A 15,237-nucleotide genomic window follows, 5' to 3' on the forward strand; every position below is an offset into this window, starting at 1 on the left:
ACGGTGTGCTTGAAGCCCCCTACCCGGAAGAGCAGAATAAAGTATATATCCCCATATTTCTGCGCAGCTGGCCTCAAATGAACCAGTGCAGCTACAGTGCATGGTCGACAACTGGTTATAGTCTGTGTGGCAACATTTGAAAATGAATTACCTCTCAGTACAAGCAGCTAGAGAGGTCAGGGTCAGGGATGGGTTGTTTAAAGTAGAGAGAATCGCCGGTTGTCATCAGGGTCACCAGAACTAGTGTCCCCATTGGAAGATGTCACCTCTATGCCTATTGTGGTAACAACCCAAAATTTGGGATATTCTTTCACTTTCACTCTAGGTGATAACTGTAAACAAAACAAATTGAATGCATGAATCTTGCTAATGGGGCACAGACCGCAATAAAAAAATTGGCAAGTGTTCTATTTCCTCTCCACTTCACCCAAAACTAAAAAAAAAATTTTTTTGCTTTGTCAAGGCATTTGTCTGATATATTCAACATTTAATTGTCTCTTAGCTAAAAACCAAACCTACCTTCTACTGACAAGAATTGCTCAAAACTCCTTTGAGATAAGATCTCTTCTCCTAATAGTGTTACAGATGTCTGACAGGAGTAGCATCCATCAAAACTCAGCGTGTAATTGAAGGTAAAATGATTAACCTGATTACTTGATTCAATTTTTATTCCATTTCGATAAAATCGAGATCCATGGATTTGGGAAAAGGAAGAATTCAGTACGTCACATACCAGTTCTACTTGCCGAGTTTGGCTTTGTTGGCTGTAGGCGTAACGCAACCTTGGCATTGGAGGCTTCTCTGAAAAACAGTTTATTGCATGATACAGTGACAATTACACATATGAACTAAATAACCTTACATAATTATTAAAATGCAGGCTTTATGACAGGGATTGGTTATATGCAAAATGAATAAGTGCAGTTGAGATGAGCTGGGGGAAAGAATGCTTATGCTGTACACTTGACTGTTTTTTCCATCAGAATAAACTCTGACGGTCTTTCCGGCAGAGTTCCTACGGAGTTCCACTGAAACAGGCTTGCCTACACACGATCACACCAAAGTCCTTTCATTTAGAACGTGATGACGTATGACGGGGCTAGAGAAAGGAAGTTCAATAGCCAGTAGCCAAAAGCTGCCCTTGCGTCGTTTTAGCATACAGACGAATGGTTTTCCCAATAGGAATTGATTCTGTCAGAAAGATTTAAAACATGTTCTATTTCTAGGTCCATCAGCATTTTTGAAAAAAAAAGTCAGATGAAGCCCACACACGATCGGAATATCCGATGAAATGATTCCCTCTGACTTTTTCTGCTGGAAAGTCTGACCGTGTGTACATGGCATTAGAACAAAAAAAGTCTAGAAAAGCTAGGGTGAATGTTAATGATTTTTTTTAAAGCTAATGATAAGGTTAAAGAAGAACATTGCATGGGAACCAGTGCACATAATAGACATATGCAGAACATAAAAATGTGTTTCTTTTTGTTTCAGATAGATTTGCTATGTTACTAATTAAATTTTGTTTATTTGTCTCAAACTTTGTTTTGTTTCGGAACGATTCAAAATCAGATCGGTTGAATTACATTTGGATGAATCGATTTCTGTGTGAAGAATAGCTGGAAGTTAACGAGTGGGCCTGGAAGCCGACCGTTGCATCCTTGTCAACATGGGGTCCCCCCCAACCCAAAGCGCCTTTTTTCCATGTTGGTGGGGACAACATGGAAACTCTGGGTGGTGGTTGTGGGGATCTGCAGGTGCAGGGGCTGATCAGAATCTGGAAGTCCCCTTTAGGAAGGAGGTCCCCAGACAGTGGCAACAATGGGGGGGACTGAGGGGGCCATGACTCCCCAATATTATAGTGTGTCCCCCCATGTGCCCCCAAATATACTCATTAAAACAGCCGGTGCCGCAGCTGTCTAACTCATCACTTGTCTGTCAGTCTCAGAGCCGCTGCCTCAAGAAATTCGGAGCTAGGTGACTTCATATGATGGCCGCTGGCCACCGCTTTTGTTAATGGGAGTTGCAGTCTGCGGCGTTGGCTGCGTGCAGAAGTTCTCTGCTCCCGGTGCGTGGAGTCTAGAGAGCCAGCCAGAGATAGCTACAACTCCCGGTCACCTTGGTCGGATCTCTTGGATCTGGACAGTGGACACACATGTGGCTGGCCTGGGCATGCCACTGGTAACTGCAGTACACTGTGCAGTGTGCACACACCAGAAGGTGACCCTAGGACACAAGAGCATCACCCACCCCCTTAGGACTAAAGGAGGCCATGCAAGGAGGAGGACCTGTCCTGCAGAGCCCTGAACCTGAGTTGGCAGCTGCCGATTCAGCCCATAGCTGAGGTGAGAGACCCTGACACCCCCAGCTGGCCCCCACATGATCATACCATCTATCTCCTCCCCCATACACCTCATTTACCCTGCTCCAGTGCCCATGGCCTGTGAATCCTGCTAGGAGCTGGTCACGGACCTGTGAGTTCCATTGGCCAGTCATCTGTGGGTCCTGCTGGCTGCTGGCCATGGCCTACAGGCCAGTGGCCAGCCGGACCTACAGGCCAGCAGGACCCATAGGCTATTGTCCATTACCAAAGGGACCCACAGGTCAGCAGCCAGCCTGTGGGTCCTGATGGGAGCTGGCCTGGGTCCTGCTGGCCCCTAGCCTAGGGTGACCAGAAGTCCCCGGTTTCCAGAGACAGTCCTGCTTACAGACACAGCACGGCCGCTGTGTGCAGTCTATCATAGGAACCCATCCAGAAGGTGGGACTTCATATGACAGCGGCTGCCGGGTAAGTGGGAGATCCGCACTCTTTGTAATCCAGCGGCACTGGCCCCCCCTTCCCTCTTATCTCTCTAATCACCATGCACTGGTGAGGCTGCATTGATGGGCACTGGGGAGGCTGCATTGATCTACATTGGTGAGGCTGCCTTGCTGGGCACTGATGAGGCTGTGCTGATGGGCACTGGTGAGGCTGTATTGATGGGCACTGGCGAGGCTGCTTTGAAGGCACTGGTGAGGCTGCTTTGATGGGCACAGGTGAGGCTGCTTTGATGGGCACCGGTGAGGCTGCTTTGATGGGCACTGATGAGGCTGCATTGATGGGCACTGGTGAGGCTGCATTGATGACCTCTGGAGTGCATTCTTTTTTATTTTTTTTATTTTTTTCCATAAAAGTTTTATTTTTCATAAAGGAAAAAATTACAGATTGTGTTACATAGTATGCCAGAGGTACAGTCAGGTAGATAACATATAAGTAACCATCCCATACATAAAAAACTATGAAGCAAACTTGTTACTGGGTATGTGGTCTAATGAACACGCAAAACATTTCGATTGGAAAAGTAAAAAGGTCCCCTAACCCCAAGAGCTCTGGCTAAAAAAGTGAGTGTAAACTTCGGAGGGGAGAGAGGAGAGAAGGTGATGTCTGCCTTTGCGCCGAAAAGAATTCTATCCGAAGTCAGGGGAGAGAAAAAGGCACCTTGGCGCTTGGCGTATTCGGGGTCTGATTGGTCCTTTCCTTGGAATAGGGTGAGCTTTCCTGGGTATAGCGTGTGCCTAATGGCCTCAGATTTACCTGGTAATTAGAGCGGTCGTGTCAGTCTTCCGTGTAAGGGGAAGGGGGGTAAGCATCTGGCGTCAAGTCATAAAGCACGAGGGTACTGTCAGGGGATCTGGGATGGGAGGGGAAGGAAAAGGGGGAGGGGACAGGGGGGAAGGGGAGCACATAAGAGGGGTCAAAGAGAGGGAAAGAGGAGAGGGAATAAGGACCTTTGTGGTCCACCCTCTGACTCCCACCAAGACAAGTCTTTCATAGGGGCTAGGTATGGTAGCTCCAGTTCCGGGTATGAGAAGCCCCATTAGCTTTGGGGCTGATATGAGGGTGATATGAGGGGCCCCCTCCAGTCCCGGACGCGTCATCATGTCAGGGGGTCATAGGATCAGTTTCATTCAGAGGCTTGGGCGTTCCTGGAATCATGTGTGAATGGGCTTGTAGGGGACCCGATATCCGCCGAGGAGCGGAATTGGGTCCAGCGTTCCCATGTACGCGCGTATTTGTGGGGGGAGTCTCGAGCAATATGGATGAGCTCCTCCATTTCCGCTATCTTCCCTACCCTGTTCAGCCATTCAGAGGTGGTCGGGATCTCAGTGGATCCCCAATGTACCGGAATGCATAACTTGCCTGCGTTCAGCATGTGCATGCCCAGGGACTTTCTGTAGGAGGGAGTAGAGTTGGGGGAGTGGTGGAGAAGGAGCCTAGCTGGTAGAAATTTGCTGATTTGTAACTTGAGAGGTGATTGTGTGGACCTGCGCCCAGAAAGTCTGGATTCTGGGGCATGACCACCAGATATGAATGAAGGATCCCGGTTCTGTCTGGCATCTCCAGCAAGTTTCCGGTATTGCGGCATTAAATTTATGTAGGCGAAGCGGTGTGCGATACCACCTGGAGAGAAGTTTGTAGTTGTTTTCTTGTGTATGTACGTTTAGAGATCCCTTGTGTGTGGTGATCAAAATGCTTTCCCAGTCAGCTTCTGAGAATTCTGCCTGAAACTCTCTCTCCCAAGCAGGACAGGCCCTTCCATCCTTCGGAGAGTACAGCCAGAACAACATAGCGTGTATACTTGATATCAAATGTCGTTGTGGAGTGGCTTGGGAACAGAGAGTTTCAAACGGGGTAAATGTCCGAGATAGAGCTTCCGCTCGGTTAGACGCTCTAAGAAAGTGGCGTATTTGGAAGTACGACCAAAATGGGAGAGGCTCACTATCGGGCCTAACAGGGAGGGAGTTATGATCTAGAAGCTTTCCACCCTGATAAAAGTGGTGAGCTTGTATATCTTCATGGGGCCATTCAGATTTCAAAAAGCCTTTGGTCATGCCGGGGAGAAATGCAGGGTTCATGCGAATCGGCGTAAGTGGACCTGAATTCGACGATAATTGGAATTGTTTGCAGGCTAACCTGAAGCTATTAAGGGTAGCTCCTATGAGGGGGTGTTCTTTCGCTAGCTTAGGTACATGGGAAGGGAGAATCCACAGCAAGGTCTTAATAGGTAGGTTGGAGAACTGGCTCTCAAGATGAACCCAACCCTTGGATTCCTCTTGGGTAACCCAGTCCACAATTCTACTCAAGTGGCAAGCAAAAGAGTAGTTCCGTAGATTTGGGAGGCCAATGCCACCCAAGTGTTTGGGCTTTGTGAGTTGGGCGAAGCTTATCCTAGGCTGTTTATTCTTCCAAAGGAATTGTTGGGACAGACGTTTGATGCGTTGGAAGAACGAATTGGGGATCGTGATAGGGATTGTCTGTAGCAGGTAGAGAAAGCGCGGGAGAACGTTCATTTTTAAAATGGCCGCGCGGCCAAACCATGAAAATTGGGGTTTGTCCCATCTGCGTAAATCTTCTGTCATCGTGTGGGCTAGTGGGAGATAATTTTTAGAGAATAGGTCGGATAAGTGGGTTGGAAGCTGGATACCTAGGTATGTAATCGAGTCAGTCTTCCAGGAAAATGGGAAGTTCTCTTTGCATTGTATAACTATATCTGGAGGGAGGGAGATGTTTAGGGCGTTGGATTTGGAGAAATTAATTTTTACATTAGAAAGGCGGTTAAACAGAGGAAAGTCTTTCAGCAAGTTGGGGATAGAGGTTAACGGTTCACTAAGGAATAGGAGAATATCATCGGCGAATGCCGCTAGTTTATGAGTGTGTCCTGCTACGTGTATTCCTTTGATATTGTCGTTCGCCTGGATGCATCGTAGTAGTGGCTCGAGTGTCAGGATGAAGAGGATGGGAGAGAGAGGGCAACCCTGTCTCGTCCCGTTCCGGATGGGGAAGGCGTCTGACAGGTGGCCATTGACCCTGATTCTTGCTGTTGGGGTGGTGTATAAAGACATAATCAAATTGTATAACCTATCTGGTAGGCTCTGGTAGGCCCAGGTAGCGTAGAACCGCCCCTAAATAGTCCCAGGCCAACCTGTCAAACGCCTTCTCCGCATCCAGAGACAGGAAGAATCCCTTTTGTTTATTAGATAATATCCAATGATGAAGGTTGATCGCTTTTATGGTGTTGTCCCTAGCTTCATGGCCAGGGACAAAGCCCACTTGATGGTTGCCAATTAACGTGGGGAGAAAAGGAAGGAGGCGATTTGCCAGGATCTTGGCGAATATCTTAAGGTCTACATCCAATAATGAAATTGGCCTGTAATTAGTGACAGCTGTTGCATCTTTTACGCTTTTCGGAATCACTGTAATGTGAGCCTCCAAAAGCCTATGAAAGGGCGGTGTTGTCGCGTTTAGTGAGTTGAATGCTCTAAGGAAAGGTTTTGTTAAAATATCGGAGAAGGTTTTGTAATAGGGAGCTGAAAGGCCGTCTGGACCAGGGCTTTTGCCTGGTTTAAGCTGTTTAATGGCCGATTTAAATTCTTCCTCAGTAAGTGGATGGTCTATGTCTTGAGCAGTCTCTCTAGGTAGCTTAATAGGGCTATATTTTTGTAAGAATTGCGTGATGAGTGTCTCTCTGTGTATGCGTTCCTTATCATTTGCGTATGTAGGGGGAAGATTGTAGAGCCCTTTGTAATATCGCTCAAACTGGGTTGCTATGTCCTTAGGAGAGTTGTAGTGCATTCTATTCTTGTCAACGCCACTGTCCCCAGATCCTGCCCCCCCCCATGTTAATGAATATGGGGTACATAGTACCCATACACATTCACCAAAAAAGTGAGTGAAGACAAAACACAAGTTTTTGACAATTCCTTTATCAAAAAATAAAAAAAGTTCCCCACTGTAGATCCATTGTCAATCATGACGTTTGCCGTGCTGCTGGACCCGAAAAAAGAAAAACAACAGAAAAATCCCCTGTTCTCCCTGAAAGCTCCCGCCGGCTACCTTCTCTGCAGTCTGACATTTGTTAAATAGATAAGGGGCCAAATCACCAGATGTCAGAGAATGACCTCGCCCCCTTGTGACGTCACAAGAGGCAGGCTCGCCCGCTGATGTCCTTGGGTGACTCCACCCTTTAGCTATTTAAGAAAAGGTGGAGTAGGCAAATGGTGGAAGCCTTCGATGATATTTTTTCCCCCTTCGGTGGTGGCGGCAGGTGGCATGATTGACTATCAATCTATACTGGGGGACATTTTTATTTTATTTAAATGTCATTGGGTGACTCCACCCTTTAGCTATTTAAGAAATGTCAGACGGTGGAGTAGGCAAATGGTGGAAGCCTTCGTTGATACTTTTTCCCCCTTTGGCGGTGGCAGTGAGTGGCATGATTGATGTTCGATCTATACTGGGGGACATTTTTATTTTATTTAAATTATTTGAATTGTCAAAAACTTTTGTTGGGTCTTTCTTCACTTTTTAGGTGAATAGGTAGGTGCACCCCATGGAGTGGAGGGGGCAGAGCCCCAAAACACCCCCCCCCATGTTGACAGCATGTGGCCTGGTATGGTCGGGGGGCTGCTCGCTCATTCTCCCTCCCTTTCCTGGCCTGCCAGGCTGCATGATAAGGGTCTGGTATGGATTTTGGGGGGGGGGACATTTTTGGCGTGAGGTTCCCCTTAAAATCCATACCAGACCCAAAGGGCCTGGTATGGATTAAAGGGGACCCCATGCTGTTTTATTTTCTGAATTTTTCATTACCAGCATTCTTTTGTTTACATTTCAGCACTCAGCGGGAAAGCCCATTGACAGCTGATGAATCATTGGTTGTTAAGGATGTGGTGGCCGGCTTTCTGACTTGCTCCTTAAAGAGGGATTCCACCAAAAAAAAAAATATTAAAAGCCAGCAGCTATAAATACTACAGCTGCTGACTTTTAATGAATGGACACTCACCTGTCCCGGGTTCCAGCGATGCCGGCAGCCGAGGCCGATCGATCGCTCGGCTCTCGGCTGCTGTAGTCACCATTCTAGGTGAGGGAATCAGGAAGTGAAGCGAATCGGCTTCACTTCCCGGTTCCCTACTGCGCATGCGCGAGCCGCGCCACGCAATAGGAAATCTCCGCGCTGTCACTGGGACCCGTGTGTCCCAGCAGACAGCGCGGCAGGGCAGGAAATGGCGTAGACTCCCACGGGAGTCTATGCCCGGAAGTAGGTGAAAATACCTGTCTTTGACAGGTATCTTCACCCCCCTCCCCCCTGAAAGGTGTCAATTGTGACACCGGAGAGGGGGAGGGATCCGATCAGCGGAGGTTCCACTTTAGGGTGGAATCCCACTTTAACAACAAGCTATTCTTCACACATAATTCAAAACGGTCGATCATTTTTCAGCTGATCCGAATATGAATCGTTTTGAGAATTTGGAATTTGTTAGAAAACAAATATACGAAATTAAATTAAATGAATTTCAACTAAATTCATTACTATACATCCAATAACATATAGACTGAAACACGCATGTAGCACATAACACTTGCCTTGTTAACATCTGTGCAGTGGATGCCTCAGATACTTTACATATTGCATAGTTCTCCAATCTGTATCCTGCATAAAACCTTTCAAAAAATGAACTCCCTATTCCACGACCCAATATAGAGGGAAAAAAAACACCCAAACATATCTGTTTGGAAACCTACCAAATACCCTAAAATACCCATATCCAAAAGATTTAGATGGTCTATCAGTCCCCAATCCCAGTTTATATTTTCTCACTTTGCAGCTCCAACATATTGTGGGCTGGGTCCTGGAAGACATACAGTATTCAGCTTATATCATTCTTGAGTACCTATTTGGAGGCCTTATCCGCTTACCACTATATGCCAAAAATTCGCTCCCAGTGCCCTACTGTACTACTTGAACTTATGGGGAAGGTCTGGGAGACATGTACTGTAAATGCATTATTCATACTGGAAGTTCCACAAGACTTGCTGCCATAAGGGCAAATGACTCACTATCAGAATTAACTTATTTTGTTTCTTGTTGTTGGCATTGTGGTCATCTTACCTATCACAAGCAAAACTTCTTCTTTGGTAAGTTGAGATTGGATGATTCTTCCTGAAATATTAACTGTATAGTCGCAGGAGTAATTTCCAGTGTTCTTTATCTGTAGTTCAGAAAAACTCAGAACTCCAAAGTTATCAGATTCATATGTTTCCCTTCCATTTTGATAAAGTGTGATTCCAGTTGCTGCTGAAGACTGTTCTTTGGGTACTTGACATTGAAGGACTGCTGATTGATCTTTTATAAAGACATGTCTCTGGGGTGTCACAAAGAGTGATGGTGTGGGAGGTTGCTCTGGAAAATAAACCATTACATTAAACAGAACCAGTCAGTTAATTTCAGTAAATTGTTTTTTGCTTCACAGTTTGTAATTTACATAGACTTCTAGATGTTATACAGTATATACCATAAACTTACAAGAAAGTATCTATACCAGTCCCGAACAGTTCTAAAAAAGACCTATGATACGTCTAGGGATGAGCTTCGTGAGCTCATCCCTAGGATGAGCTACGTTTGACTCGAACATTGGCTGTTCGCCCGTTCGGCGAATTCCGAACGTTATGGGCCGTTCGCACCAAATTCGTGTGGCGCTCACGGCCCACAATGCACTGCGTCATCGCAGTGCATTGCTGGCTCATGATTGGCCAAGCATGCACTGTGACCCCGCATACCAATCACAGCGCCAGCAGCGAGGAGAGCCATGATTGGCCACCGGCAGGATGCCTGTGGCCAATCATAGCTCAGGCTGTGTAGTACATGCCCCACACTATATAAGGCCGTCAGCGCGGCGGCCTTGTGTAGTGTGTTGGCGTCTGAAGCAGTTAGTGGGTGTTCTGTGTACCTTTAACACAGTACACACCGATCGTTATCGGCCGATTTTCGATCTTGCTCTTCTGTAGTGGTTGTTGCCTGCTTGCCCTGACCGCAGTATACACTGCTATATTCACCTCACCTATATAGCTAGTGATCTATCTTTTATAATAGAGCTTGCAGTCAGTAGTGTTAGGAGCTTGTGCGCGCTGTCTGCGTGCTCTGTACCCAGTACACACCGCTATATCCACCTACATAGCTTTTCTCTATTTGAGCCCACTTGCCATCTGCAGGAGTTATTGGAAGTTGTGTGTGCCTCCAGCACAGTATACATCTGTATATACCCCTTTATCTCTGGTGTTCTATAATAAAGGCATCTGCAGGAGTTAGTGGGTTTTTTTGTGCCTCCAGCACAATATACACCTGTATCTACCCTTTATTGCTGTTCTCTAATAGAGCCATCTGCAGGGCTTAGTGGGTGTTGTGTGACTCCATTACAGTATACCCCTTTATCTCTGGTGTTCTATAATAAAGGCATCTGCAGGAGTTAGTGGGTGTTGTGTGCCTCCAGCACAATATACTCTACCCAACTGCTGTTTTACCCAACTCCCTTCAGGCCATTACCATGTCTGAAAGGCCAGCAAGGAGAGGCAGGCAGGCGCGAGCCGATAAAAGAGGGCAAGCAGGCTCTGTGTCTAGAGACAACAGTGCTGGTCGTGGACGCGGTGCATTGCCATCAGCACGTGGCCATGGGACACGCTTGTCCTTCTTTTTGGCAGCTGGACATGTTGAACCGCAACATGCCAACGACTTGGTAGAGTGGATGACCAAGCCCTCTTCATCCTCCTCATCCTCTCTCACCCAGTCTCAGGGTACTAGCAAAGCAGCTGCCAACGCATCGTCTTCCCTCCTCTCAATGTCATCATCAGTGACTCCTTCCCTAGACCCACCACGTCCTCCTGAGGAGTCTCCTGAACTCTTTGAGCACAGTGTTGGGTACATGCTCCAGGAGGATGCCCAGTGTTTTGTAGGCTCTGATGATGACACTCAGCTAGAGGAAGGCAGTAGCGTGAGCGCAGAGAGAGGGGATGCTCAAGAAGGACAGCAATCTGGCAGTCATGTTCCACAAGCTGCAGCATACTGCCAGGTTTGCTACAGCGATGAAGAGGGAGGGGATGATGAGGGCACTGACTCCACGTGGGTGCCTGGTAGGAGAGAGGAGGAGGAGGAGGAGGAGGAGGCACATGTCCAACGAGGCAGGATGCCCTCCGGGGGCCAGCTTAGGGGCAGCACACCGACTGAATCACACCGCAGAGCTCCGCCTGTGCAGGGCGCTGCCTCTGCGCGTTATTCTAAAAGTTCTTTGGTGTGGGCCTTTTTTGAGACGAGTGCATCAGATAGCACAGCTGCTATTTGCAACATATGTCTCAAGCGTATCTCGTGTGGCCAAAACATCAGCCGCTTGGGCACCACATGCTTGACCAGACATATGTTGACCTGCCATGCAGCTCGTTGGCAAGCGTACCTCAAAGACCCACACCAAAGAACAAAGCGGACCTCTCCTTGCTCCTCATCAGCTGGCATCTCCAAACCCCCTAGACCTTCAGTCCTCTCTGAAACCTGCTCTGAGAGGAATGAAGGTGTAGAATTAGGTGTGTCACAGCCAAGTGCTTCCGGGCACTCTGCTAGCAGTACACCCACGTCCGATTATAGCAGGCATGTCACTGCCCCAGCTGCTGGACCGGCAAAAGAAGTTCACTCCCAGCCATCCACATGCCCAGCGGTTGAATGCTAGCTTGGCTAAATTGCTAGCACTTCAACTGCTGCCTTTTCAGTTGGTAGACTCGGCCCCCTTCTGTGCGGTTCCTCAGTGGCAGGTCCCCAAACGCCACTTTTTCTCACGGAGGGCGATTCCGGCTCTCTATCGGCATGTGGAAGGCAATGTCCTTGCCTCGCTGGACAGGGCGGTCAGCGGTAAGGTGCATATTACCGCTGACTCATGGTCCAGCAGGCATGGACAGGGACGTTACCTGTCTTTCACGGTCACTCTTCTGGCAGCTGGGAAGGATGCAGGACAAGGTGCAGTAGTGTTGGAGGTTGTTCCGCCACCACGCCTCCAAAATGCTACTATTGGTTGTGACACACCTCTCTCCTCCACCCCCTCCTCTTCTTCTTCCTCCATGGCCTCTTCCAGTGCTCTGTCCTCAGAACCAGCGGTGCTCCGTAGGCGTTCCAGGGGCTACGCAAGCAAAATGATGCCCTGCCGTGCTTGCGCTGGTTTGTTTGGGGGACAGGAGCCACACTGGGGCGGATGTTTTGTCAGCTCTGCAGGGGCAGGCCGAGAGGTGGTTGATGCCACGCCAGCTTAAGCCAGGAATGATGGTTTGTGACAATGGCACCAACCTCTTCTCCGCCCTCCGACAGGGACAACTGACCCATGTGCCCTGTGTAGCTCACGTCCTTAACCTGGTGGTGCAGCGGTTCTTGGGCAGGTACCCCGGCTTATAGGATGTCCTGAAGCAGGCCAGGAAAGTCTGTGTGCATTTCCGCCGATCATTTAATGCCTGTGCTCGGCTGGCTGAGCTCCAAAAGGAGTTGAACCTGCCCAAGAACCGCCTTATATGGGACATGCCCACCAGGTGGAACTCAACGTTGGCCATGCTGCAGCGGCTGCACACGCAGCAGAGGGCCATCAATGAGTACCTGTGCGACTACGGCACCAGGACAGGGTCAGGGGAGCTCGGTTTTTTCTCACCACGCCAGTGGGGCATGATCAGGGATGCATGCACTGTCCTGTCACCGTTTGAGGAGGCCACAAGGATGGTGAGCAGTGACAGTGCATGCATCAGTGACACTGTACCTCTTGTCCACCTCTTGGAGCATACGCTGTGTGGAATAATGGACAGGGCACATGAGGCAGAACAGAGGCAGGAAGCGGAGGACTTCCTTGCCTCTCAAGGCCCCCTTTATCCAGACAGTGTTCCTGCTGTGCCACCCATCACACAGGAAGAGGATGAGGAGGAGGAAGAGGAGGAGGAGGATGATTGTGTCAGCATGGAGGTGGAGGCTGGCACTCAGCATCAGCAGCAGCAGTCTTGTAGGGATGATTTACAGTCCCAGGAAACACGTGGACTTGTACGTGGCTGGGAGGAGGTAGCTGCGGATCATGTTGCCCTTAGTGACCCAGAGGACTCCGGACCGAATGCCTCAGCTAACCTACGCTGCATGGCCTCCCTGATCCTGCAAAGCCTGCGGAAGGATCCTCATATTCTTCGGGTCAAGGAGAGGGACCATTACTGGCTGGCCACTCTCCTTGATCCACGGTACAAGGGTAAGGTTGCCGACCTTATCTTGCCATCGCAGAGGGAGCAGAGGATGAGACATCTCCGGGAGGCCTTGCAGAAAGGTCTGTGGAACGCGTTCCCAGAGACTGGGAGGTTACAAACTCCTGGTCCTGGACAACGTGTTGCTGAGGCATCGGTCAGAAGGAGCGGTGGAGAAGGTGGCCGTCTGACTGATGCTTTCAGACAATTTTTTAGTCCGCAGCCCCAAGGTATGATCGGTTCCAGCAACCATCGCCAGCGTCTGATTTACATGGTGCAGGAATACCTAGGGGCAAGGTCAGACTTGGACACCTTTCCCACCGAAAATCCTCTGGCTTACTGGGTCTTGAGGATGGATTACTGGCCAGAGCTTGCACAGTATGCAATTGAGCTACTGGCCTGTCCTGCATCCAGCGTTCTTTCGGAACGCACCTTCAGTGCTGCTGGTGGCTTTGTTACCAATCACAGGGTGCGCCTGTCCACCGAATCAGTTGATCGACTGACCTTCATCAAGATGAATCAGTCTTGGATCACCCACAGCTACCAAGCACCTGAAGCTGATGTAACCGAATAATTTTTTTTTAAATATCACATCCCTTCAAGACTGCCTATGCTGATGCTGAGTGACTGTCCTGTTATGTTGATTGTCTATCCTCTTCCTCCTCCGCTGATATGTTGGAAGAACATTTCTGGTTCTGGGTGATGCCATCAGCCCAATTTTTCTGCCCCTGTTTAACAGGGGCGTTTAATTACAATTTTTTATGCAATGCTTTGCAGCAGGGCTAATTCCTGCAATAAAACTAGAGTATATGGGAGAGGTTGCAGTGTGGTGGCACCAGCACCAGTGCCTAAAGCCCAATTGTTCTGCCCCTGTTTAACAGGGGCGTTTAATTACAATTTTTGATGCAATGCTTTGCAGCAGGGCTAATTCCTGCAATAAAACTAGAGTATATGGGAGAAGTTGCAGTGTGGTGGCACCAGCACCAGTGCCTAAGGCCCAATTTTTCTGCCCCTGTTTAACAGGGGCGTTTAATTACAATTTTTGATGCAATGCTTTGCAGCAGGGCTAATTCCTGCAATAAAACTAGAGTATATGGGAGAGGTTGCAGTGTCGTGGCACCAGCACCAGTGCCTAAGGCCCAATTTTTCTGCCCCTGTTTAACAGGGACATGTAATTACAATTCTTGATATAATATTTCACAGGAGGGCCCGTTCCTGTGCCCACCCAGAGTAACTGTGAGGACTTATAGTGTTGTGGCACCAGCACCACAACCACCAAAGGTCAATTTTTCTACCACTGTTCAACAATGGCATGTAATTACAATTCTTGATATAATCGTTCACAGCAGGGCGCTCCAGCATCCACCAAGAGTCACTTTGAGGGCTTACAATGTTGTGGCAAAACCAACACCTTGTTCCGCCATTTCTGCAGAGCATATAGGGCAGGCCCCTACTTTCAAACATCCAACTTACAAACATCTCCTACTTGCAAACGGAAGGAGACAACAGCAAGTGAGATGAAAAAAGATGGTCGACAAAACAAATTATACAGGGGTGATAACTCTTTCCTATGTTTTCCAAAAAGCTTAAAAATAGTTTTTTTGACTAGAGCTACACTTTAAAAATGTACCAGTTGAAAATTACAAACAGATTCAACTTAACACAAACCTACACAGTCCCTGTCCTGTTTGCACCGCCTGTATACTGCTGTTCTGAGTATATAGGGCCTGGGGGCCACACGCATTTCCTTTTTTTAATATGGGTACGGGGTTCCCCTTAACCACTTGCCGACCGCCGCACGACGATATACGTCGGCAGAATGGCACGGGCAGGCATATGGGCGTATATATAAGTCCCTGCCTGCCCGCGGGTGGGGGGCCCGATCGCCATTCGTTCGGGAGAGATCCGGGATGAGGGGACGGCCATTCATTCATGGCCACCCCCTCGCGATCGCTCCCGACGAATGGAAATCCTTCGTGACATCACTTCATCTCCTGTATTGTAAACACAGGCAGAGGAAGTGATGTAATCTCTCCTTGTGTCGGTCTTTTCGTTCCGGCACCGAGGAGAGAGGATCGGTGAGTTGCACCCAACACTACACATACAGTAGAACACGCCAGGCATACTTTTCACCCCCCCGATCACCCCCCAATCACCCCCCCCCCCCAATCACCCCTGCCCCC

The 15,237-nt window shown here is 48.5% G+C and overlaps 1 protein-coding gene across 1 annotated transcript in view; it reads right to left on the reverse strand.

The window, feature by feature from the left end:
- LOC143956684 (Fc receptor-like protein 5) overlaps positions 1-15,237 on the reverse strand; it is a 106,068-nt gene that overhangs the window by 25,792 nt on the left and 65,039 nt on the right. Inside the window, exons 5-6 of the mRNA XM_077466878.1 lie at positions 8,925-9,215; positions 520-801 (exon numbers count right to left, since the gene is read on the reverse strand). Of these exons, the coding sequence (XP_077323004.1) occupies positions 520-801; positions 8,925-9,215 (573 nt within the window). The remainder of the gene's footprint in view (positions 1-519; positions 802-8,924; positions 9,216-15,237) is intronic.

This window comes from Lithobates pipiens, unplaced genomic scaffold (genome assembly GCF_037356315.1).
Source record: "Lithobates pipiens isolate NorthernLeopardFrog02 unplaced genomic scaffold, aLitPip1_a1.2 Scaffold_4, whole genome shotgun sequence".
Lineage (NCBI taxonomy): Eukaryota > Metazoa > Chordata > Amphibia > Anura > Ranidae > Lithobates > Lithobates pipiens.